Source organism: Poecilia reticulata, linkage group LG10 (assembly GCF_000633615.1).
Source record: "Poecilia reticulata strain Guanapo linkage group LG10, Guppy_female_1.0+MT, whole genome shotgun sequence".
Classification (NCBI taxonomy): Eukaryota; Metazoa; Chordata; class Actinopteri; order Cyprinodontiformes; family Poeciliidae; genus Poecilia; species Poecilia reticulata.
The window spans coordinates 23,777,916-23,805,124 of record NC_024340.1 but is presented as its reverse complement, the minus strand read 5'-3'; the positions used below and the strand labels follow the sequence as shown (position 1 = coordinate 23,805,124).

The 27,209-nt window shown below is 39.1% G+C and overlaps 2 protein-coding genes across 3 annotated transcripts in view; one reads left to right on the top strand and one right to left on the bottom strand.

The window, feature by feature from the left end:
* dock2 (dedicator of cytokinesis 2) overlaps nucleotides 1-27,209 on the bottom strand; it is a 107,612-nt gene that overhangs the window by 28,356 nt on the left and 52,047 nt on the right. The window lies entirely within an intron of this gene.
* Nucleotides 1,909-26,797, top strand: insyn2b (inhibitory synaptic factor family member 2B). Of its 2 annotated transcripts, XM_008420265.2 has the most exons (4): nucleotides 1,910-2,066; nucleotides 15,983-17,863; nucleotides 21,044-21,118; nucleotides 25,835-26,797. In XM_008420265.2, the coding sequence occupies exons 2-4, from the start codon at nucleotides 16,320-16,322 to the stop codon at nucleotides 26,016-26,018; spliced, it is 1,803 nt and encodes a 600-aa protein (XP_008418487.1). In that variant the 5' UTR covers nucleotides 1,910-2,066; nucleotides 15,983-16,319; the 3' UTR covers nucleotides 26,019-26,797. The 2 variants fall into 2 exon arrangements, with proteins under 2 accessions (XP_008418489.1, XP_008418487.1); XM_008420267.2 differs by lacking the exon at nucleotides 15,983-17,863 and having other exon boundaries at nucleotides 1,909-2,066.

The following is a 27,209-nucleotide window of genomic DNA, read 5'->3' as shown; positions in this document are numbered from 1 at the left end:
AGTCGGTGAATAGTAACACGCACAAAATCTCACTCAGGATGTTGGGGGAAGTCTAGAAACACTAATACATAAATACATTTAGAGACTGACAACTTCAGCTGGCTAATCTTAGAAGACACTCGTACTTCTTGAAATTCTTTTAGGGTTTTGTCACATTTTTGTTGGGAATTTATGCAGCTAGACCGGGACAAGGGGAATTCGCCACTGAACAGGAACACAAATCATGTTTTTCAAGGCTTTGTCAAATACAAAATCTGAGAAATGTGACGCACATTTTTATTTCGACTGGATGAGGAGCATCTGTGAAGATGTGTCATGTAGTCTTGCATATGTTTTTTTTTCTAATCAGATTTAGGTCAGCGGGGCTATTCTAACATATGACTGATTAACGCACAATGCTGGCTCTACATGAAGGACTGCGGTCCTGCTCTAAGTGACCAGTCTAGGTCACATTTTAATCCATGATACTCCTGTTTTTAAAAAGCAAACCAAGGCATGATGCTGCCACCACCGTGCTTTCATTGTTTGTTGGGGGGATCTTATCTTTTGCATTGTTTGCAGTAAACCACAGAAATAACTTCTCATTATTCTCTTTTACAAATTTAACATCTTCCATTAAAAATCAGATTTTTGGAGTTGTGAACACGTTCTTTCCCCAAAGCTGCAGCTCCTGCAGAGATACTGACAGCTTCTTTGTTTCTCAGATGAATGGTCTGATTGCCTCATAGCCCAAGCCTTTTTCAAACTTCTCTACTTTATCCCTGACTTGTCTGGTGGGTTCACTGATGCCGTTTACTCTCTCATGTTCTCTAACAAACCTTCAAGATGTTCACAGAGCAGCCGTACGTTTACTAAATAAATATATACCATATTAACTAATTAAGTGACTTCTGAAGCCGGCTGATTTCACTGGATTTAATTTAGAGTTTTCAGTAAATTATTGGGTTTTTGTGATAAGGTTAAGAAAATGTGGACAAAGTTGAAGGGATACAAGTAGCTTTGCAAGAAGCCGCGGCATTCAGAAAAATGCGTTCAAAGTATGTTTGAAATTTTAATGGAAAAAACCCCAAAAAACTAAAGATCTATTTCATAATTCAGTCTTTTACGATGCAAGACAAACGAGAAAATTAATTAGCAATCAGAGAGTTTCTGCCACACTGAGAAGACAAAGTAATCATCATTACGCATAATTTGAGGCTGACGCGGTGTTTACTTTTACCGTCTTTTTCACTGTCAGAAGAAAGTGATGTCATCCGCAGCAGGAATGAATGTTGGCACAGACACACGATCAGATCAAAAGCAGGATGAGTGGCAGGAAAGGCTAAGGCAGAGAATTAGGTGTGTGTAAGGAACAAAGATAAAAGAGGAGAACCGGATGGTGATAAGAGGTAGAAATGGGGCAAAAAGGAGGCTAGAGAGCTTTAGAGAACGTATCAGTAAACGAAAGTAACTAAGTGAGCAGTAGTAGACTGTTCAGCCAGAAAAGCAAGTGACCCAAGCAACAGTGCACATTTCGGTGTATGCATGTGTGTGCGTGTGCGTGCGTGTGTGTCCTGGCTCGACTCCCAGGAGCAGACACTTCTGTGCTGCCAAAGTTTAACTGGGTCCATTCTCGTGCCACGGTTGATGTAGTGAACTACATCAAAACTACAGCATTCCACTGGGATAAGTCTCTAATAGGGCATACCATGGAAAAAGATTGAGTCAGAGAAGGGGTTCTAATAACAGAGCGACAGGATTTAAGAAAAGAAAAAACAGATATATGCAAGAGTTAATGAGAAAATTGCAGTAGGTAGAAGCAGAGATAGAAATCGATTAAGGAGAGGAAGAACGAGAGGGAGGTAGAGATGAAGAGAGAGAGAGAGAGAGGGAGGGAGGGAGAGAATCACTGGGCTCCACGAGGATCAGCAGCGTCAGAATGAGACGGGGAGAGATAGAGAGCGGTAAAGAGTCAGGAGAGGAGAGGAGAGAGCGCTGGCGAGGAGTAAAGGACTACCAGCTACAAGAGAGACACACCAAGAAGGAGGGAGGAAAAGCATGCTGACCAAGGAGGAGCACAAGAAACGGTAAGTGACTCTGAAACAAGAGCAAAGAAAGCTGTTAGAGAATATTACTGAGTGTGGAGTGGAGTGTGTATAGAGGAGAGACGGCATAAAAGCTTACAAGGTACTTTTATATCCAGGACTGTATTGACCCTCTCAGGAATATTCCCCCGTTTCAGAGCACTTCATTTAATATTAAAGACGCTGGCTGGATATTTGAATGGAGGGAACTGGGACTGTTTGGAAGCAGCTGCAACAGTAGGAAAAATAAATAAATCTGCACTGTACAACTAAATAGCAGAAAACACTGTCTGACTTGTGTCTGTTTAGTTTTTATAGTTTTATTGGTCTATTTATATTTACAAAACCTGTATGTTGAGTTTAAGATGTGCATTCGTGTGTTTTCATTAAGAAGGTTACGTGATCACATCAACACTGAGCTTCACTGTAAGTATGTAGGAATGAAATCACATCCATCTGAAACAGCAGGATGTGATGCATATGACTGCATTGGTTTCCGTTTGCGTACAGTGTTGCTGCGCTCAGCGGGTGCTTATTTTTGCATGTTCTATTTAACAATACAAATGATGTTGCTTTTAGCTTTTATTGAGGATTCTAAACCTTTATGTGTGGAAGTGTGTGGGTGTGTGTGTGTGTGTGTGTGTGTGTGTGTGTGTGTGTTTCTCCTAATTGTTATTGAAAGCCACTGAACTGGTCGTCAGGGCAGCAGGTGTAGCTTTAAAACCACTGGTGAACTCTAATGTGTCTGCGATGTGTGCGGTCTGGGTAAGCCTTTGGCTTTGGAGACGTAAATCCGGTTAATGTGGCCCCGTCACAGCAACGTGTCTTCCTTTCTTGTGTCCTACTAATGTAAGTAAGTGAATCCTAATGTTCAAGTTATGGTTGGAGCACTTAGCAGCTACTGTTGACGTTAGGTCAACCCAAGGTAAATGCACTCAAATGATTTAAACAGGACGATGAGTACATTATGAGATTCATGCGAATGTACTGCAGAGACAGTCTGGATATATGACCTGTGACCCTAAAATGTCTGTAACCTTCTCAGTCAGGAGAAGTATTTCAAACAGCTCCTGATACAGTATGAGCTAAAACATTACAGCACCAGATTTTCTAGACTTGTACCAACGCCGTGTGAAACTGAAAAGTGACAGATTCCTTCGCTTTCTTTCGATTGTTCTAAATTTCCTGACTTGCATGATGTGCAAATCCAGAATTTGCTGATAATCTGTTTATCTGCGCAGCGTTTCCTCTGACGCGCGCTTCTGCAAAACCCCTAAGAGAAGTACTTTCCCTAATTCTCGAGAGCTGTCAAAGTTGTTTTGCTTTTGGATCAAATTCTCTCTTTCTTTTTACTCCAGAGTTATTTGTTGATTGCTGCAAAACGCTCAGTCCCAAATTCACTTTCACGCCTTCAACATAAATATTCACTGAGAATTATTTTATTTTTTTTTAGCAAAACCGATGTTGGATTCTTTATTGAGGCGAGTTTCACTCTTCCATGTACAAACATCTGCTGTTTGTTCATTGCTCCAGCACAGTTTAATGGTGCTGCAGCACACCAACGCCAGTAGAGAAAACTGTAAGCGCTTCTGCTGTCATTGTGGGCTCTGCTTACAGTTTTGCCCAGAGGACACACATTTTTATCTGAACATTTCCTTGATTTTGTCCATTTAATTTCTAATGAGACTTTTGATGCTGACTGTTGCTGTAATCTTCCTATTTTCTGACAGAGTCTCTCTTAAAATGTTCAGTTGCACCAAACATGTTCTCATGTTCTCAATCTGATTTTTTTAGGCCGAAATCTGTTTTTTTTTTTTTTTTTTTTTTGGTGCAACTTGCTGATTCTGATTTTTACCGATATTGATTTTCGACCCAAAGGGCTGCAACATGTCAAGGAATAAAACTAATTAATGGTGGAAATATTTTTAAATTGAGAAAAAATAATAATTAAAAAAAAATTATTAAAAGATAAAAAAGATCAAGGGATTTTTTTTGTTGAATTTAAAAAAGTGAATTGTTGTTTGATAAGTTTATATACCAGAAAAAAAAGGTTTGGGTTTGAGATGAGATGTAATTAACAAAATGATAACCAAAAAAAAGAGAGAGAGAAGTTTTTTTATAGACCTGAGCTGCTGATTATTGATTAGAGGAGTTCAAATGAAATAAACATGATCATTCTGCTCTGATGATGGGAATATTCCAATAACGGTAAAAAATAATCTAAAAGTAAAATTATTAAGTGATAAAAGGATTATTCAAACTTTTATATATCAAAAAGTTTGTTTCCTGTCACATTGTTTTACTTGGTTTACGTCAATAGTATTCAATATTATTACAGTTCTGATGTTACTGAAGGTAAATGATATATTTTCTAATTATAAATGAGAGGTTAACTACCCGTCTATTAATAAAACACCATCAAACATAACAGAGAACAGATTGAATGGGAAATTTAAATCTGAATAGTTTAATGCAAATCACACCTGACAAACCTCATCAGTAGGTGACGACATTAAGCCTGAATTTGCTTTCAGTCCGTTGCTTCTCTCCAGAGAGTGACGGATGATGGAGAGAAAGAGCAAATGGAGGTTAAAGGAGGACTGACAGGGAGACAAGGTGGATGAATAAAAAAAAAAAAACTGTGCCATTGTGAGTGCGTGTGTGTGTGCGTGTGGTTTGTGTGTGTTGCCAGAACTTTAACCGCTCTGTTAGCCAGAAAGACTGTGATAAAGTGACGAGACACAGATGAGATGCAGGAAAAAAAGAGAGAAGGGCTGGGAAGTCAGGAGGGCAGGGAGATAAGAATGAGGGGGAGATGCTGGTGTGGTCACCATAGATGTATAAGAGAAGGTAATAAATCAAGTGTTACTTTTTTTGCTCATTTTCTAGACTGCACAAAGAAAAAAAAATCCTAGAATTTGCTGATAATCTGTTTCTGTGCAGCTTTTTCTCTGGTACAGACTTCTGATGAAATGTTTAAGAGAAGTTTTATTTTCAAGAGTTGTCAAAGCTACAAAAGCATAAAAATGAGAAGAATGAAAAGCACTTAGAGAACAAAACAGGAGAAAAGCAGGTGAAAATATTCAGAGTTGAGATGAAATGGAGGAAATAATAAAAGTATGGTTTATATAAAAAAAAACAACTCATCACATCTGACTAACCACTGATAAGGGAGTGGTTTGGTTGTGCACCTGAAGTCGGACATTTTGTTTTCCCGTATTACCTCACTGGAACGGTTCCTTCACTATATCAAGCTCATCTCTCATTGTTGGATGTTTGGTTGGAAATAGCTCATAAATATTCAGCTTTCTGTTCGTTTCTCTGCTCTGTTGCTCAACCAACACGGCACATAAATTCCTCCAGCCAGCAACAAAACAAATGAATCAGACCACTAGACGGATTTGCCAATATTGGTCTCTTTTTCTAAATGCTCTTTTTGTTTGTTGTCGGGAGTCTCTGAGGGTTTTTCAATTGAAACAGCGCACTGCTCTTCAAGCGATTCTATTCGTAATTCCATCTCATAAAAGGCGGCTAAACAAGGCTCTGAATCTGTTATAAAACTGATGATAATGAGTTTGTTTGTGTATCATTATAGAATTAGCATACTGCAGCATTAACCTTTGACCTGTGCTGGAACATTGGATTCGATGACTATAGACGAGTTATTTATCATGTCAGATATGCAACATTTTGGAAATTATTCTTTTCCAGTAATTTCTCACCACTTTATAATTTCCGAGCAGATGCGAATATGAAAAACAAGAAGCAGTCCCTCTCAATATGTCTCTCTGTTTTTTTGTTTTTGTTTTATTTTATGGATGCTGCTAAATATAAATACATACACAAGATCTTTAGAAGGATGCCCAACTGGACTGTTTGTTCTAATCAGAGGATTTCTCAAAGAAAAATTTACATTTTACTTTTTAATTGGCTGCAATTGTATTTATTTTCAGCTTTTATGCATACCAGTAGAACAAACAACAACCAAAAAAATAAATAAATCATATCAAACCCCCCATGCACATAGAAGTTTATCATTTTACTGCGGAAATTACCACACAGACATAAGGGGAGCAATGGTACGTACACTCATTCACTTATTTGTTAGACAAATAGGATTAGAGGACCCGAGTCTCTGAACACTCATTAACTTCTTACGTTGCATGTTGGACTATAAGAGTCTTAGAGAGAGAGACGCTTGCATATTTTACTATCTGTGCTTCACAGAGACAGCCGGCTCTTGTGATATGAACATTAACCTTTTATGGCATCTGGCTCTTCACTTAAAATGCTGATTAAAGTGCACTGTCACTACACAATACAGCTGGACGCAATTAAAATGCATAAGAAACCAGCTGCAGAAACGGCTGAGCCGGTTTCCTATTTCTCTTCAAAGACAGTCACCAGATTTGTGCTTCTGCGAGGCAAAACAAAATGCCACGGCGTAACACTGAAAAACAGACGAGATCAGCAGCCGATTACAGCAAGGAAAGCAAGCAGCGATCCAGGATCGAGAGCATGTACATGCTTTACATCTGCAACGTTGCCCACAAACCTGTGGCCGAGCCGGGGTTCGTTGCAGGAGGGATTCTCGTTATTTTTAAACACCAAGACACGAGCAGACAACATCAGAGGCAGAGTAAATACAAAACACAGATTTTTAAATCATGTTTTCATGTATTCAGGGGTGGGGGGAAAAGCTCAAATCAACTTGGTTCTGTGTGAAGAAGTAATTGCCCACCAAATCTAGAACCTCCTTGTGCCACCATTGGCAGCTAAACCTGCCATGAACTATTTGCAATATCCGGCAATGAGTCATTTACACACTGTGAGGGAACTTTGGCACCATTTTCTAATAGCGTTTGTGCTTTTAATGCCCCACTGCAGGGTTTCCAAGCATGAAAGGCAAGTTTAAGGTCATTACGCAGAATCTCAATTGGATACAAGTCCAGACATTCACCAAGCCATTCATTTCTTTCTGTTTTTTTAAAGATTTAGTGGGGGACTTACTGGTGTGCTTTTGATTGGCATCATCCTGCACAAGACAGTTTAGCTCAGGGACCTTGACGGATGGCTGCATATTTTGCTTTGTGTTTTTCTGATGGAGAATAAAATTCATGGCTCAATCAATTATGGCTAATTATCCAACCCAGAAGCATCAAAGCAGTCCCAGACCATCCCACTACCACCACCATGTTTGACTGTTGGGATGATACTCTTTTTCTAAAATCCTGGATAAGTTGTTTTTGCTGTATAAGATTTTATATTTATTTATTTTAGTCATGCATCCTTATCTTTTCAATCACACCCTTATCTTTCCCATTTACATTTAGTTTTTCTGTTGGAACTCGATTAAAATAGTCAATTGAGTTAATTGCAGGGTCTGTAAATCGACAGAATAGGCAATATTTTCAATTAAAACACAGATTTTGCTAATAAAATACTAAACAACAATCAACAACACCAACACAAACATTTTTTGTTCTTAATCTAGTATTTATCCATATATTTTTACCCAATGACTTATTTAAAGCGATAAGATTTAGATTTTGTACCGGTTCTTCTGTTTCCTCCTTAATGAGTCATTTATATGCTCAGAGCAACTCTGACTGGCTAACCATTCCTGGAAATGTTTGCCTCCATATCACTGTGTCTTCATATACAGATAATAACTCTTAATGTGATTCAGTGACAGTGACTTTGCCTGTCAACATTTGTTTGTCATTTGATCCTACAATTAGTGTAATCATAAAAAAGCATCAAAGAAATGTGTAGAGACACAAATATTTTTCTCAGTACTGTAGTTTGTTCCTTGTGCTTGTTAGAGCAAGCTGAAGACATGTTTAGCTTGTTGAGGAATGGCTCCATCATCACTTGCTGTAACAAATTTTTCTCACAACACCCTGAAGTCAAGAATTGAACCTGAAGTCCTGCTAGAAGTGATGAACCTCCCGCTGGGCTCTGATCTCAGCATCATTGACTCAGTGAGAGATTACAATAAGACAGTCTGAAGAAGTGTCGCGACATCCCAGGGAGCTTGGAGCATCCTCCCAATATAGTTGGACATGTTTTAAAGGCAGGTTGTGATGCCAAAGAGTGACTGGATTTGGATTCACATCGTTGAGGCATGCTTGTGTTGCTGATTACCTTCTAACCAGTTTCCAAATTATAATTACTGTGGAAAAAATCTTCACGCCAAACTACTTTGAAAATATATTTTCAAAAAGTCAAACTGACTTGCAATTTCCTGGACAACTAGACAAAAAGAAGTTTACTTTCCAACTAACTGAATGCATGATGCCTTTTGTACTAAAATTATGTCATACAGCAGACGCCAAGTGTTAGATGGGTTGAGGAACCACAGTCGGGCGCAGATAGCTAAAATCTGCAAATACTTGAGGCTCAAATGCCTATTACTGCCTATTTTAATAGTTCAAACACCTCATGTGCCTTGTATCACCTCAATATGCATCAATTTGCACAGTGGAAACCATCTTAGCCCTCACACAGGACCTAACATCTACAGTCTTCCTTTTCTCTGCTCTTGGGGGTACAGCCAATCAGCAGCAAGGAAAATGAATGGCCCCTGCTGGATTGGCTGCTATGTAAATGTCAGTTGAGAAAAGGACACATTTAGATTTCAGGACACCAAACTGAGGACAGGATCATGGCCGCAAGCCTTATTCAGATCCACAAAAGGCTTGTGGAGTGAACTGCCACCTCTGTGAATTCCCAAAAGGTGAACATCGCTGCCCCACCCTTTCTCCTAATCAAGCCAATGTTTGACAATTGATCAGAGCCTTCTCTCCGTTAATTTATGTTTCAGCAAAAATATTGGTGTCTTTGAATAAAACAATGTCCCAAAAGATATGGCCTAATTAATACATATATGGGTCACCAGACACAAAACCAAACTTCTCAAATGGCCATTTTAATCCCCAACTACCTACTGGGGTTTTTATAAATCCTATAAAAACCCCAGTAGGGGGAGTGGAAAGGAGAACAGACGACCAGTTTCAAATCCAGGATTCTAGACAATTTACTATGATGGTATAAAGAAAAATAGACACAGATCTGTTTGTCTGAATGCTCCAACTGCATGAGCTGCTAAAGGAGAATAATAAACCTCATCCTACTGACAACCACAGTAACATAATGCATTAACAGCAGGGACAACAATATGTTTGGCATTGCAAGCATTGCTAAAATCCATTTATTTTTCCCTCCACATTGAATAAACACACTGACTCAAATTAAATGTTGGATTTCTCTGGATAATTCAGTGCAAGGTTCTGCTGCAATAAAATATTTTTTTTTTTGCCATTTAACAGACCTTTATCAAATTTGTCTGTGTCTGTTATGTGGCAAAATTGACAAAGTTCCCCTGTTGCTTTCAATTGCGACCCAGATAAAGGGGAAAAATTGACTGCGCAACCCAAACTGCAGCATGCGCCGTGTCTCAAAGGGCCAATATCTTGCTGTGTTTGTTCTGTTCTGGCGGCAAGTGGGTGAGAGATAGTTACTGGGAGAAGAAGTGTGATTACAGAGCAGCAAAGCAAAATCTCAGTTACCGTAACACACAAACGCACGTGCCGAAAGCCTGTCAATCGGCCGCTGAAAAATGAGGCTCACCTTGAAATGACAGGGGGACTCGACTCGCTGGAGCATTCACTGCTCTGTTGCCGGAGCATTCACTTCTCTGTTGCCGCCGCAAAGATGTAGGTGCGTGCTCACACACACACCCACACACACGCATACACACGCACACACACGCACACACACACACACACGCACACGCGCACACACACACACGCACACGCACCCCTACACACACGCGCACACACACACACCCACGCACACGCACACACACACACACACACACACACACACACACACACACACACACGCACACACACACACACACACACACGCTCAAAGACCACAGGGCCTTGCTTACACAGGCCGTTTTGTAGACAGTTCTTTAAAAATGCAAAGCCACCAACTGGTAAATTAAACTCATTGTGTTTGCAAAGCGATGTCATAAAAAGCAGCGCACTGTCAAGATGCTCCCTGTGGCGTTTAAAGGCTGAGTGATTCTGCATGGAAGGAAACAGATGCTCAAACATACTTGTGGTGTGTATTGATTTCTGGCCAGCACATCTTGGGTTTTTTCTTTCCCCCTCTCTTTTATTATTTTTCCCTTTGTGCATCTCTATTATCTGGTATTTTCTCTGTATTATTTAATGCTAGCCAAGTCTCATGGATTAAAATACACTAGTGAAACAGGCCGATCCTTGTCTTTGTTTGACAGATAAATGCAGGATGACACATCCAGTTTACCTAGTTTGTGACTGCTCTTCATCTGTAATCCTTCCACCGCCTTTCAGCTCCCCTCGTTCACCTCCCCGAAGCCCACCTTCATCCTACAGCTGACAGTGTTTCCTCCCCTTCTCCTCCCTATTCATTTAGCACAGCACGAGGTGCAGTGTAGGCGAGAGACTAAGATTAAATATAGAGACGGAGGGAGGCGATAGAGAAAAAACTGCGTATTAGAGACAGCATGACAGAAATGGAAAAGGTGGCTGTTGTGCGGAAAAGTGTGACAACAAACACAGGTAATGATGAAAGAGTGACAGGAGGATCGGGGGTTATCTAAAGGGACTTAAAGGAGTCGCAAGTAGAAAGGCGGAGAATGACAGAGGAATGAACACTTATTTCTGAGGACATGGTGTCTCTTTCTGCCTGACAGCCCTCGGGTCAGAGGTGAAGAGTGAGACTTGAGACAGACACACGTAAACAAACGGGCGCACACACACACACACACGCTCTGGCTGAAAACAGAGAAAGAGAAAAGGGAGGTGAAACTTTGCGGGAGAAAGGGCTCCGCTCTCCTGTGAAACTGCTGAAGCAACGAAAAAAAGCAGCGAAGAAATGACATTCGACTGAGTTAAGCTAAATCTTACAAAACTGTTACCCATTCACATATCCAAAATGAAACACAAACTTGTAGCTCTATTTTAACGCACCTAACCCTTTTCCCTCAAGTACGCACACAAAGCCTTCTTCTGTTAGCAATCATCGTCTTTTTTCCCGCTGGATAAATATCATCTGCAGATTGTTACTGGCAAGCATCACATCTCAGTCCTTATCTCATCCACCCAGTAGTTTTGGATTGCTTAGTAAACAAATAACAAAACAAATCTTTCTACAGTAGATCTCAAAAGTGATGAGATTGTTTTAAAGGTTCTCACCTTCATTGTGGCCCTGTACAATCAAACCATAACTTCAACAAATCTGTTATGTGGAAAATATAAAAAAAAAATCAAATCAAAACTAAATTCTGAACACGTAGTGATGAAACTAATGCCTTTGGTTGAATTAGACTGTCTGTTTAGCCATGTAATATCAATTACGATGAATTTGAATAACCTGCAATAACTCCTGAGCTTTAGCCATAATTTGTAGTGAGGTTACAAAAAAAAAATGAAGATGACATGATTGTACAAAGTTATCAGAGAAAACAAATTAGTATTAGAAATATATACCATAGAACTCTTAAAAACAAACTATTTAAAAATGTGGGAACATATCCTAAAAACTGGAGCTTTCTCTAAAATTGATGAGAATAAACAGAAATTGGTCAGGGAGGCCATTTTCATATGATCAGCAATGGCCTTTTTGTACATCACAAAAACTTGGCTTGTGCATCCTTTTAAGATCCACTGTGACTCTACAGTGATGTATTCTGGCCAAAAGCCTCTGCAGTCTATTGTTAGAGAGGGATCACCTTGATTTGCTTTAATCAGCTATAGAGAATCTCGAAGCACTACTTTCAGACAGTTTTATGGAAGACACGGCGAATCATTGACCACAATGTGACATGCAGCTAGTCCTACTCTTGAAAATCAGCAGGTACGGGATGCAGAGTAATGCAGACTGAGCTAAACTTACACTGCTCCCTGTTTTGTGGTGCTGCCCGCCCCCAGGGTACGTAAGCATCCACAATGAAGTGTATTAATTCAGTTTTAATATTTAATACTGCACTCTTGAATGAAAACTGAAAGCCTAAAGAATCTGACACCATTTGTTTCACTTGCAGCCAAAAAAAAAAAAAAGGAAAATAAAGTGCCTATTGTCATTCTGTTCAACACCATGGAGACATCAGGCTTTCAAATGAGTCTCTAGAAATCATGACGAGGCGTTGGTATGGAAGGATGCGTGCACGGCTCTGATTCTGAATACATAAGAACAATTAGAGTATCTCGCTGCAGTCAGAGGGAGTTAGGTGAAGTCAATTAATCAAAAAATATTTGCAATTACTGTTGACTGTAAGACCTCGAAAACTTCTTGAGGTTATTTGTGCTCCCCTTACGACAATGTTTGCTTACTTCTCTCAATAACGTCAGAGAAAATATTTAACTTTAAGCTAATGCGGTAATTGAAATGCAATGAATAAAAAATTGCTTTGTCTTATTTATAAAAAGACACATGAAGCAGTGTAAATTGATTTTACATTTTAAATATTTAAAATGAATGATCTGGTTTCCAGGTTGTTGTTTTTTGCTTTTTTTCTAAGTGATTGTATGAGGTTTTATTATTTGACTAATTTTTTAATAATTGAAATCCTGAAACTGTTTTTATACTTTTGACTTTAATTGAACAGACTATAAAAAAACCCACTATATGTAAAAAACATATTTTGTCAGAAATTTCTTAGACTTATTGCAAAACTTAAATGATTTACATATATTATGATTATATGTATAATCATATAATGTCTCTGTCACTCTCATTATATTAAAAATGGAACACCGCCAAGCATCAATTTCTGTCTTAGATTTTAAAATATTACACTGCTTCCTTATTAGCTCTGTAACCTGAGCATCTCTGCTGCAATGTTTCCTAATGTTGCATAAAACAAGCTATTTTCTTTATTTCACAGGATGCGCCTGCAAATTTAACATCAAACATGGCCTGTTTGAGATAGTGTTAGGATACTGAAACACTGATGGTCGAACCCAGAAATCCATAAAAATTCACGCACATATTGCATCTACAGTAAGATTAAGACACCACAGCACTGATTTGCAAGGCTGAATTTCAAATGACTTCAAACAAATAAGTAGTTTGAGCTCTCATCCAACTTTATAATAATGTCTGAGGGAGGTTAATATATAAATAACCAAACAATGCCTCTAAGTTTCTGCTTCTGTGAGCGTTGCTTTTGAAGTTGGGCAAAATGTAATAAATCTGAGCCCCCTTCTCTTCTTTAGCTCATATCATATGTTTCCATCTGTCTGTTCCCACCACTCTTCATCTCATCTGATCCTTCTGTTCTTCTCAAACTCTTAAAGTTGTGCTCATAATTTTGGAAAATGCAATGGATGTTTTTTTATTACTTCATCTTCCAGCACCTTGATTAAACTAATAATATAGCAGCTATTAGTTTTCCATTTCCTCTAACAGCACAGCTCCCCTGTTTAAGGAGGAATCAACAAATCTCTTCTGCATATCATTATTAAATCATAATGTTGTGCCAAAGCAACTCTTGTCTTCATGAAAAGATTGCCCTTGGTGGAAAAAACATCTCAAAAGTACTAAAAGACAGATAATCTGGATAACTATGGTTTTCTGTTACAGTCCAAAAAATAACTGGAATGACTTTGTGTTATTTAGCAAGTAATATGGGTAATTTAGCCTTTCACAAGAGAAAAAAAAAAGARTTCACTTTCCACAGTGACATCTTTACTATGTCAACAATACATTTATACATGTAACAATTCCAAACTTAATRCTTATTTAGCAAGTTAAATAGTTACAAACTAAATATTTAGGTCTGTATGTAGCTCCTCTTCAAGAGAAATCGTCTGAAAAAGAGATTTTTTTTTTTTCTGAACTAAGAAAGTCCTTTTAAAACTTGTGACTCAACAGTGACTTGTCTGGTATACATTTTCTCTCTCGGTTGATCTTCTTTCTTGTCTTTTACGAACGTGTGCATAGTGCCAGGTACTGTGCAAAAGATCCTTCTTGAATCCTGTCTTCATTTTCTCAGCAAACATAGACTTTCAGAACATTTAAGAAAATGTTCTGAAAGTATGCTCAGTCCTAGTGACCCTAAAGCTGAGCAAAACGAGTCAATGTGGCCATTTTGGTTATCAGAAAATAATCAGGATCCTAAGTAAATAATAATAGAAAAAAAAATTGCAATTCTTTAATGAAATTATTTTTTTCCTAAAAATTCCAATTGTTGGCAACGTTCAATATGCAATGATCAGAGGAGACGCACAACAAAGGGGATTTGTTTTCTATCATAAATTTGAATACATCTTGAATGTAATAAGGATTTTATTTTATACAGAGTCAGAAAACTAATGTTCTAAATTGCCAATTATACTAAGAGCTAAATTTGTCTAATACCATGATTCAATTAACCCAAATGAAAGCTCCCGAAACAATTAGGTTTCAATCACTATCCAATGCTCTTAAATACAGAACCAATTCAATATGGACAGTCAAATGACCTCCATTTGTTTTCTCAATTAGTTTATGGTAAGAAAGCTAATGTATTTTCTCCAGTTCTGTTGTGGCCCCACACAAAACTGAGTTACCTTTCTGAAATCTGCAATAAGTCATATTGTTAGCTCCCTAAATGCAGATTTTAAATAATCAATCTTCCTGCACAGTTGGGCAATTGGCTGCACTGTTGCCTTGTAGCAAAATAGGTCCCGGGTTCAAATCCTGGAAAGGGGTCTTTCTGTATGGAGTTTGCGTGTTTTACTGGTGCCCTATGTGACTGTGGGATAGGGACCAGCTGTCCTACGACCCTGAGGGGATGAGCAGGTATAGATAATGGATGAAAGGATGGGAGGTTCCTGAACACAAACACAAATAGAGTTTGGACATCTAATGTTTGCTTTTATCGGCCTGAACAAAGTAAAAACATTTGAGATTTAAATTGACCATAGTATTGTGAAAAAGAGGATCCAGAAACATTGTCCACTGCTTATGAACTCCAGTTAATGGTTATTGGTGACTTTAATCTATACCTTAGTGGGTGTTATGCTGCTGTAAGTACTGACTACTCTAAAGATAAATTAATTTTCTCTCAATACTTTGTTTTACTCGCATCAGAAAGGCAAAGGAAACCTATATAAGACTGAAACCCAGTGAACTCTATCATCACCAGCACATTTTGGGGGTTCCTAAACAGACAGTCCCCTATCCTTGACTATTCCAGATTACCATTTTTTGTTTCCATAAACACCACATACATATTTTGAGGTACAACGTAAGCTATAAAAATAAATATTGAAGCTCTATTTCCTATTTATTTTAATCTTTATAATTTAACTAATAATTGATAAAAACAAGACTCCACTTTATAGTTAGAGTAAAAACGAGGATTAAGAAAAACATACTCATACTCTCTTATTCCCATGAAGTCATGAACACCAAAACGCAAAAATAAATTTACATGGACAGGAACACAGGCAGGGGATGATTGCGAGTCTCTTATTTTCTAATCCATATTTGATGTAATGTATTGCAAGCAGCACATAACTCACCATGTGATAAAAGACTGCATCTATAGGAAAATGTTTGTCAGATTTATGAAGGAGTCAGGCATGTTTGTAACCACTGTTACTTTTGAAGTATTCCAAGAAAATCTTCACGTTTTCTCAAATTAAATGTAAAAATTTAGAACAGTAAATGCAACCCTCCTCCTTGGTTATAAGAACCCGATAGACTTCTATTGATCTGGTCAGTGGGATCATTCAGTCGCAGTTGAAGCTTTTATATGGTGCTTAATGTGCCTAATGTCTATGTCTTCTAGCCAGTCTTACCATTCATTACCTCTGCCCTTTCTTTTATTTCGCTCATTTATTTCCTTTCTCTCTCTCACTTTCTTTTCTGCTTAGAACTAATCAGGAATGCCCAGAGAAGTCATCGCCTGCAGGCCATTGGTCAGAAAGTGAGAAAGACCCTGACAGAGATGTCCACTCAGAGTTGACTAAACTTCGAAGGAGATCAATAATGAAAGAATCCCCAGAGTTTATTGGATATTGAATTCCTGTCAACAACTTCTATACGGAGCTCTTTTCATCTGCCACTGCAACACTCGGATTTATTTCGGTAAACAAAAGCTGGAACGTCTTTCCTTTCAGTTGGATATAACCTTGCAGAGGCTGGCTGATGTCATCGCTTGCCTCCATCCCTTTCAGCTCCTCCGGGGGCTGAGCCAACCTACAGAGGAGTATGGGCAGGAGAGTGGCGGATCCAACTAATCCGGTGCCTGCGCTGGGAGTTCCTCTGGCTGGGGGGCGATGGGGTCCACTTTGCAGCATTGGGGTGCAGACATCTCCCAGACTGCGGACTCTACCCTCTATCAAACAACGCGGCAGCCAACAGACCACCATGCATCAGTCCCTCACAATGGCGACAGAACAAGCACTGGCAGCGGACACAGGAGGAGCAATCAGAAGTGACAGCAAGAGCCTGCCGGTGTCCAAAGAGACGTCTCAGAACGAAATCAACAGCCTTACGCAGGACGACATGGGGTCACAAGGGTCGGGCAGTGGAGTTTATTGCCAGATCAGGACTATACAAACAAACCCCAAGGACAAAAAAGATAAAAGGACAACTCGGTATATAAATGGGAGTGTCGTAGCTTCAGATTTGGTGGGAGGAGTTTGCAGTGAATCTACAGAAAGCAAGGAGCCAGCCCAGGAAAAGAGAAGGGTGCAATCTCTGCGAGGGGAAGGCCACCGCTCGGTGTTAAAGACAGCAAGTGTTTGTTCAGCTGCACACACCACCACCACACCTCGGCCCTGTCGGACAATGGCAACCTCGCCGCAACGTCTTTGTGTGACGTGTGGGAGGAGACGGTCGCAGGTTACGCAGTGCACAGGTGCATGTCGCAGGAAAGCAGTCAATCAAATAACGGCAAGTCAAACTTTACCTAATCCACCACGGAAAACATCTGTAGCCCCCGCCCAGTCGAGAAAAGCCTCTGCTGCTCTGAGTTCTCAGTCTTGCTCCAAAAGCACAGACAGAGCCAACCCACTGCAGCCCACATCAGGAAAGGCTTCACAAATACCCCAGCTGTCCCACACCATGCCAAAAACACACAGTTCACAGTTCAACCACACGGCACATAATCATAACCAAACAAAAGACTCAAAGCTGCAGACAAGGCCACATTCAGCAGACTTTACCTGTTATAAGGACTCAGCCACACAAACATCGGAAACACACACACACTCCAACACAGACAGAACGACAGTACTCACACAAAACGCAGAGGCAAACCAAAAATATCCAACAGACAAACAAAATCACAATCAGGGTCAAATCCAGAAAACTGATGAATCAGTCTGCAACATTTCTAAGTCTCAAATGCCTTCCCCTCTCAGTGACTCAAAATCCAGCAGCATCCCACCACTCCCACCAAAACACTCTCCTATGGCGGCCCATTCTAAACCGACCATACGTGCAGCACACACCAAAAGCCAAGAGGCCACAAAGTCACCCAAGCAATCCACGGATCGTACAAAACTCATGGACACAAAGCAGAAGAGCAAATCGTTTGACGACAACACTCTGCCTTGTAAGACTCACATGAAAGCACAATGTAATGGGGCACCAGGAGGACTTGTAGATGGACAGGGAGTGAATGTGCCACCTGGGCTGGAGAGGCAGCTACAAAATGTGGAAGAGAACCTTCTGTCCAATCAGGAGAAGATTAAGGTGCTTCTCAATGTGATTCAAGACCTGGAAAAGAGCAAAGCTTTAAGCGAAGGGTGAGTGGAATGAGGCTGTAAAAATACACAGCAAGAAGGGGGAGATAAGGAAAATAAAAAGAAATAAAAAAAAGGTTAAAAAGAAGAGCAAAAGGATATAGAAGGCAAAAATGTATAAAGACTGGGCCAAAAAAACAGAAAGGGCAAAAAAAGGAAGAGATGGAGTCAATAATAGAGAAAAAGAAAAAATTAAAGGAATTCACTGCAAGAGTGAGTGCTCAAGCAAGAGTGGGGAAGAGTGATAAAAGAGTAAATATAGGAGGCACAGATATTGTCGAGGGAGAGCAAAAGCCTTAGAAGAGAGTATATTTGACTTTTTATGGCAATATATAACGTCAGGCTTTCAAGTTTTTGTAATAGCCTTTAAAATTTTAGGTCTGTAGAGAATAGTCAATATGTGTGTGTGTGTGTGTGCGCGTGTGGGCGTGTGTGTGTGTGTGTGTGCGTGCGTGTGCGTGTGTGTGGGTGTGTGTGTATGCACATGCACAAACTAAATGTCTGAAGCAATCCTGCAGAATCACTTACTTGTTTACCTTTAATCAATATTAGCATCCTTACTTCTCCCTTGTTCTTTCCTTTTATTCGCCATTTAGAGCAGCAGCCGCAGCTCAACAATGATTCCCCAGCAAAGCGCAATAATCCCTTCCTGTTTATCTGCAAATTCTTGATCCCTGCTGTTCAAATTGCTTCATGCAATTTGTTTATCTTCCACCTCAACATTTTAACTCCATTCTTAGTCTCAGTTCTTTCCTSATCTGCATTTTTTTTCACAGTTCCACATATGAAGCACATCTCCGTCTCAAAGCTGTGAATAACTTTACTTCTCATCGATTTAGCCTCTTTACCATCTGCCATAGCATAGAATGAGAATTTACTGAGTTACAATTGGCTACCACTTCTTTCAGAAGATGAAATTGAGCAAATTGTGTGTTCAATTAATTGTTCAGCACTGTTCACCTGTGTATCATTTGCRTAGCACAGTCTTAGCACAGTGTTTTAAAAAAAGAAGCAGATTTACCTTGAGGGAATCAGTCTCTATTTTGACAGATCACTCCTCTATGTAAATCTAYATTTGGTCCTGACCAATCTTCTTYGCAAATCATCAACTGGCGAAATGGCTACATCTTCACCTTTTCGTGTACTTAGCCCATTTTCATTGCACGTCCTTCTGGTTAACAGATGGGTTTCTCCCAAGACTAATCCTTATAAGATTACCCTGCAATTAATGATTAAGCTGCACAATAAGACTCCTAAACCTAGTGTTTAAGCTGTCTTGCCCTGTCTAATATCATGAATCGGTGCACTTCGGTGTGTCTGCGTRTRTGTGTGTTTGGTTAAATTTGAGATTAGCAGGCAGACTGAGACAGAACGATGGGAGCCAGTGGGACACAAAAGGGGGGGAATTGAGAGACAGATAGACACGAACAACCGAGCAGAACCACCATGTTGGAGGGTCTGTGTCTATCTGTTGCAGCGCCAGCAGTGACAGCACTGCAAGTGGACTGCTGTGATAAAAGCGTCATTTGAGCTTAAAGGTTACTGCTGTGTTCTGCTTCATGTACTATTTTCTTTCCGAAAGCAAATACTTCAGTGCAGTTGCCTTTGATAAAAGGTTGTTGGGAGGAAAAATGATGCCAGTGATGCCGTTTCTCGCAAAATAACTGTAATTAAAATGTCAATTTTATCARCATAAATCAGCTACTCTTTCATCTAATCAGTTCAACCAAAGGCCAACCAAAGCATCTCAGCAAAACAAAGTCTTTTAATTACACGGCGGTGATCATCAGCTTAAATTCTCACACTCTCTGCCTCTGTGTCCTTGTTTACACTTAAGAGTTTGTGTGATGATATTTAAATATGTTTATGTTTAATTCTTCGATTTTGTATTTTTTAGATTGAMCTAACAACTTTAAAACAAAAAATAAAATCAAGATCTGCATTTTATGCTTGTGCCATTTGTTAATGTTGARACAAGATCTACCAATGTTCTCCAAGTTAGAGTGCCTAGACCTTTCATCCCATTGTTTTCAGTTATTTAATAATTCCAGTTATATTGCCAATGCATTAAATATTATCATAGGAAGTAATAAGAACTAGGACATGAGCAGTCTTCACAATGCAACTTTTAATAGTGATGATGAATTAATGAAAAATGTGTCTTTGTCAAGCTCATGATAGCATAACCTGCTTCCTTCCACCATCACCATTTTGTTCATCTGTATTGCATTAAAAGACAGYATAAAGAAATGCAAATCATCAATATAAAAACGTTAGGTTTTTATAAGTTACGCTATTGGCACCACTGGCCAACCAATGGAGCAAATGACCCAACCAACCACCCCCCCATTTCAAACACTGTAGAACTTTGCAGCGAGTCACATTATGTAGTTGGAGATTGCTTAGACCATTTCAGGTCTGCAACGTGTGAAGGAATGAAGGAATCATGCTGTAAATATCTGTTGCAGAACATGACAGGAGGGGGGCGGGGGGGTGAAAAGTGTGGACTGTGGGAGGGATTACAGCTTTGCAATTTTTCAAACTTTTCTGATACTACAGCATATGTGACATAATCATAGCTAACACTGGCTGCCACATATATTTTAGAACATGCCAAAATAAACAATGGTCTGAACACATTAATGACACAAAAAAGAGCCACTATCACAAAATTAACAATTTTACCAGTGACGTGGCACTATTGTTATTTTCTTTAACACTATGACAGTCTGCACCAATGAAAATTTACTCACCTCAACATTCTGTATGCTTGAAGTGACTAAAGYAGCAAAACAGCTGTCCCTTTATTCTAAACTGACCAGCTAATAATTGCTTTACCACACAAAGGCAATCATAGACAGTTTGACTTTCTCAAAATGGATCGCTCATTCATCAAAAGCACCTATTCATGTAGGTGAAAGTGTCAGTGTCATCAATATGATAGTCAAAAGGCTTCATCATGTTTTCATTATGACAATTGATTCATTATGTTTTCCWATTAAAAACAAACGTTTTAGCAGTGACATCACTCGAAAATACTCAAGATGGCGCTAGACACTATAGTCTAAACTTAAATAGGAAAATACTGCAGGAAAAACTTTTTTTTTTACCATTGTCAAACACAGCATGCTTCATGTTCTTTTTCCATGTGTTTATGTCTGTTGACATGTGTTGTTTCTGCAGTCGCAGCTCATACAGAACTGGCCAAGACATAAACAACTGCCCTACCTGCCAGAAGACAGCCTGCATCATTTACAGGTAACCGATACAAATCAATGAACTGAACRTATATTACATCCCAAGACCTGAAAGTTTTTATTTTAGCTTTKTAATTCTTCACTACGCATCTCTCTCCAGTGTCTCATTGCATTCCTATGACTAATTAAGTTTTAATTTTCAGATACAGGAAAAAAGAAAGTTATGAKTTCACTAAAGTGCTACTCGATGAATGCAAGCTGTGCGTTAGAGGGAGATACTTTATCCAGAAAAAMGAGTTTTGTGGATAAAGGTAAAATATGGAGGGATATAATACTGTAGATGCATCTTTCCATCTACAGCCATAAAACATGTAACTCAACTCTCAGCTAGCAAAGAAATATAATTATTCTGTCATTTCTGAAGCTGCTCATTAACGTCTTCTGTGCTTTGATCTCCCTTCACCTCCATCAAATCTTAAATTTCATTCACATGTTTTTATAATGAACATTATTCCATCTGTTCCTCTTTGGGGCACTCTTGACACCAATATATTTACAGAATCACAGCAGGTTTGAGACAAATGCACCTAGTTTGCAATCAAAAGAACAATTTACTTGCAGGTCTGGATTCCCTTTAGGACTTGCAGCATAAATTATCTTTGTGTTTTTATAAAGTTGCTTTATCTATTTTATTATGTGCCTAACCCTGAGGGCAGTGGCACGTGTCTGAACACTTTTGCTTCTGTATTGTATTTGATTTTGAAAACCATTTACTTCAGGACAGCACAGGTCATTTTTCTTACATTTATTTTCCTTTTCCAAAATAGCTTCTTTATCATTGATTTCCTTTCTCTGTTCATACTTTTCTTTATTCATTTTGATCTTTCGCTGCAGCAGAACCCTTTTCCCAATGAGTCATAATTAGCAATAGGGAGATGGACAGTTATATGATATGGATATACAATTAGAAATACGAGCTACATTCGATAAAACATACTTGACCTTGGAGAATTTGTAAATGAATTACTTGGTGATAAAATAATGGTTTAATTAGCATTAAATCTGAAACCATTAGCTTCTCCAAGACAGCTAACAGCTTAGGTTTCTTTTTTTTCCCCTTCAGACATAAAAGTGTATTTTGCTGGCTTAATTTCCTCAACCAAGACAGAACATTTAAGCATCAGAAAGACTAACCAACATCTTTTGAACATAAATTAGGATGTAACTGCACTTTAAATGACACATTTCACTGAAATGGAAAACACACAAAAAGCTTTCGTATGCAAATTTAATCACGACTTCCAGAGGCATTTTCACAGACGGTGAAATGGTAATAAATTTGATAAAATCGCATAAAAAGGTCGGGAAAACAGCTCTTAGGAAACTGCTAAATGCACTGAGCGCACAGTCTGTCCACTTAAGAGAATATTGAAAAAATAAATAAATATGACACAAGAAATTACTGCTTAAAAACACAACAAAATTTGGTTGTTGTTATGTCTGCTTAGCTGATCGGTCTGTCTTGTGTTGAACATATGTAATATTAAGCAGGTGAGTTCCACTTCGCTTGTAGACACACAAATTTAAAGTATGTAAACGATGATCAATTCAAGAAAGAGACAAGTCACTTTAGTCAGAAACATATAAAAATTGCTGCCATATGCCCAATAATGATTTTTTTCCTTGGTATTSATTATTATTGTGCTTTCTTCTTCAGAGAAAGAAACATGCCTCCTTATTTTAGAAAAGTCAAATGTGCAATTTCTTTGAGAAGACAGTAGCAGCTTTATTAAAGCTAGAAAATTCAGAGCAAAAAGGAAAGTACATAGCAGAATAAACCTGCAAGCAGAAAATAACTTGTGTTTGGGACATCCATCTATATGATTTCCATTGGGCAAAAATAGGGCTTTGACATGGACTAAAGGAGATCATTTACAGCTGTCAGTTCTTATGAATCTTTATGATGTGAGAAAACCAATCTCACCCATAGCATAAATACACATGTAATATATACAAGCTCTTCTGCAAACCTACCAATCAAAGTTTTACTGTCACTTTCTTCTTCTTCCTCAGCAGCAACATACTGCGGAAACATAAATTATGTATGATCTCCATACACCCGAAGCATAAACCTGTTAACCCTTACTTCAACCAAACTGCTAAATATTTAAGATTTTCCCAGTATTTCTCAAGCAACACAACATTTGAGATTAKAATATTACATCAGATCAATAAAAAAACATGTCAATACACCAATGTAAGCTTAATGAAATGTATGTTTAATACCTGTTTAAGGATTTTTTTTCCCCCCTAAATGTTCTCTAGAACTGACAAGCAAGCCTCGTTGAAGGGCATATTCTAATTTAATAAGTACAACTGTACTAAGTAAAGAAGGAAGACAAGTTAGAGGTGTAACAATAAATCCACCTCACAAAATGAAACATTAGATAGTAYAGAGTAAGGAGGAGATGCRACTTTAGCCAAATTTACTTAAGGACTAAAAATCCTCTGTTTACTTAAACATAATAAAGCTTTCATGAATCACAATGAATGTTTTAAATTATATCTGTACAGTGGAAAATAACTAATTTAGCAGGAGTTATAAAGTGGTGTCTATATCCTTAAAAAAACACTCCAAAACAGCTCTTTAGTTTCGCACAAATGGAAACCGTAGGTGTTTTTGCCCTGCAGGCTGACCCAGCTGCAGTAGGCCTGGCCCTATTGTACTCCAACCCTGGTKGCGTTTGGATTAAGCAGAGTGTCGCCCCGAAAGTGGGCAGGGATGGTCAAATCAAATTAATTCCTGCTGAAGTTCCCGAGGCAGTCTTACAACTTCTCCTCCTGTTTGCCGATTGGCCCGGTCACAAATCCAGAGACAGCCCGAGTCAAGGGGAGAAAGTCCAGAACGTGTTGCAAACAAGATTTATTTTTCAAGTTGCACAGGAAGGCAGTGGCCAGGCTACCGTCTCGCTATGAAGTCACATAACATCAGCTCCTACATAGCACGTACTTCTCTAGATGATCTAAAACATTCAAATGTTGAAATTGATCAGTGTTACCATTAATGAGGTTTTAACGTTGTTAGRACTGATTAAATGGACAAACTGACCCACTGCCAAAGCAGTTTTTTCAGGGCAAAACAAGATTGATGATTTGCAAACCAGAAATGCCAATTAAAGGAGTATTATAATAAAAAAGAACTAAAAGYTCAAGTTTTCCTCTTTGTACTCTGTCAAATGAAAGCATGAGACCMTCCTCATTTTAAAAAAATCTAAAAAGTTTTTTAGTTTAGAGTCAAATAATCACAACAAGCTAAAGTACTAATGTTACAATTAGCATGATTTGTCAATTCCTTTTATGCAAACATATGTTGCAGCAAAGGAACTGGCAGATCTTGACCAGTTTCATCCAGTTTACTATTTCTGTACAGCACTTCTGGAACACAGTGGGTCTCTAAAGGCTTTGTACTGCATAAGAATATATGGTTTAATTTCTGAACAGCAAAACGACTTATGATATAGTGTGGCCAACTAAATGCTGGTCTGACGATGCACTTCCTGTACTATGTGTGGTATATCATCCATGAATAGTATCTGTGTGTACTGGTAGTCTGKWTATTGTAGATATCAATTTTTATAAAGACATCTCACTTCCTCTGTGCCCAGTAGAGCTTTAACTTCTTTTACTACTAAATTATTCCTCCTTCCTAACTCGATCACTAAGTTCTCTTTAAGGTGAGCTTTTGCTTGTCCATATCTCTGTTAGCACTTGTGCTCCTCTATTTATGTTTTTTGTTACCTATTCTGCAGTGGGTTTTGATTTTATTTACTCCACATTACCTATGTTACTCATCCCACAGCATCACTTTTCCTCATTACTTAGCTGTGGGATGTTCAGCAGAGCAGCGCGTCTCTGCCTTTATGCTGAGTGTTTCTCAGAGGGTATTTGTGTTGTGGCATTCGGATATAGGAGAAGGGAAGGATGGTTAGTTGTATCTGCTCTCTCTGCCTCATCATGTGCCTCATTAACTCCAGATGCCAGGCCCCATTCAGCTCCACCCCTTTAATCCGGCTCAGCACACAGCCGCCCACACACAAACACCGTCGCCAAAATGGAGCTGGAAGCTCATAGACTACTACATTATGACCTGCAGCAATGGACACATCAGAGAAAGAGCGCGCAAGAGAGAGACGAGAGAGGGGAGGGGGAACGAGAGCATAGAAAAAGAAGGCCAAGAGGGTCTGCTTTGAACACTTCTGAAGAGCAAAGAAGTTCCTCCCTTACTCCGTCCTTAAGCTCCTCCATTGTGCAAATGTCCCCCTCTTCTCTTTTTGCAGTCCCCCTTTTCATTCTCCTCCCACTCTCACCTCACCAGTCTGTGATCTACTGGTGCATGAAGTGCAGAAGAATACTCTGGACGTGAAATGAGTGCTGAGTTAAGACCTGCTCGAAAGCACGGGTGTGTGCAGAAGGTGCATGCATCCTACGTTAAAGGCACTGTATGATTTCAAATACAATTTGCAACCCCTTTTAGTGCACTGTCAGCATTTTGCCGCCATATTTTCAACTCACAAAGGCTCTCTCTTACTTTGCTGTTTTACGTCTCTTAATATCTCTCATTTAATCTTTTTCATTTTTCCACAGTTTAACTGCAATATAATTTTCAGAGAAATAAATTCAGCTTGAATACACTGAATCCTCAAAATGTAACCTTTTCTTTATTTTTTCCTTCTTTTTTACTCCTTCCTTTCCCATTTGCTCCGTCTCCCTCCTCCAGCGTGGAGCATGATTTCCGACAGCAGGAGGGACGCTTCCAAGGGGTGATTGAAGCCCTCGAGGGTGAATACGATGTGCCTGCGCCAACTCAGACCAAGCCCACGCCAGCTCCATTGTCGTCCAGCCGCCCAAGCACCAAGGCACGCGTCAAGAAACTGCGCAAGAAGTGTTTCTGGTGGCTCTAAGAGTCGTGGAAATCACAAACACCTTCCTGGGCAGCAGGTGTATAAGGGAACTGATTATATATATATATGAACCAAAATATTCTGCTGCAGAGGAAAGCAACGTTTTTCATATGGATGTGCTGAGAGTTTTATCAGATTCAGACTGAAATGTTCTTTCCAACAGTTGCCATGTAAATTGATTTTTTTCCCCTCCACAGCTGCTCATCCTAAGGCCTGACAGAGTCTAATGGTAACAATGCAAATGAATAAACAGAGATGGGAAGGAAAATAGATTGCAATAGCCACAGAGATTTTTCCTCAGCCACAGAGGAYGACCGCTCGGGATAATAATTAAAGGACTTCATGGGATAATTTCTCAACTACTAACTTGCAATTAGAGTAAGGATGCTGTTTTTGAAACCAAAGCTGTAGAGGATAATGAAGAAAGACATGGGGACCTCTGACATGAAACGGCTTGACTGGCCGACTGAACGCAYGGACAGATCAATGGGCTGTCACAGCAATAAGCAGAAGACTTGATGCTAATCCGAGGAATTAAACCGCCTGGAATATTCATTTGGAAGTTCTGAAWTGTGAATGTAGCAACACTTGAATCACTGGAGGCATGTCGTCGAACGCGAGCCGACGACCCATCTGGAAACSGAGCGCTTGCTCAGTGGATCAACAGCATAGAGGAAAATGAAAATGCACCCAGAATACATTAAGAGACAATGTGATAGGTAGTTGTTGAAAGACTGACTGACAAGTCTGTGTCAGATAATTAAAAAAAAATCTGTCGACACTGGCTGACAGAGTGATTGATTCTCTCTCTCTCTCTCTCTCTCTCTTATTTTTCATCCAAAATGGAAATGTGTTCTGCAAACTCAATTTCTTTTCCAAGGAGTTTCACAAACTGTGCATACAAATGCTTGCACAGAAACGGGTTCGTGAGCACCAACTTACACCTCCAACAAACCACACAAGAAATAACTTCCCCACATGTGCATGCATAAAGTCCATATTTATTCCACTTCCGATCCACACCATCAATCACTTTGCTTTTAAAACCTAGCCAGCATTAATAATGTAGAGCCGTATCATTATTTATTTAATTGGAGCCAATTTGCTGCCATTCATTTAAGATTAAGAGTCAAATTAAAKGTCGAGGTCTGAATTTTCCTGAATTACTTAACTTGCACAAAAGGATTATCT

Excerpts from the sequence above, each read along its gene's own strand:
- insyn2b (XM_008420265.2), top strand. The coding sequence starts at position 16,320 with ATGGGCAGGAGAGTGGCGGATCCAACTAATCCGGTGCCTGCGCTGGGA. Across the intron at positions 17,864-21,043 it reads AGCAAAGCTTTAAGCGAAGG|TCGCAGCTCATACAGAACTG; the intron begins GTGAGTGGAATG and ends TTGTTTCTGCAG. Across the intron at positions 21,119-25,834 it reads ACAGCCTGCATCATTTACAG|CGTGGAGCATGATTTCCGAC; the intron begins GTAACCGATACA and ends TCCCTCCTCCAG.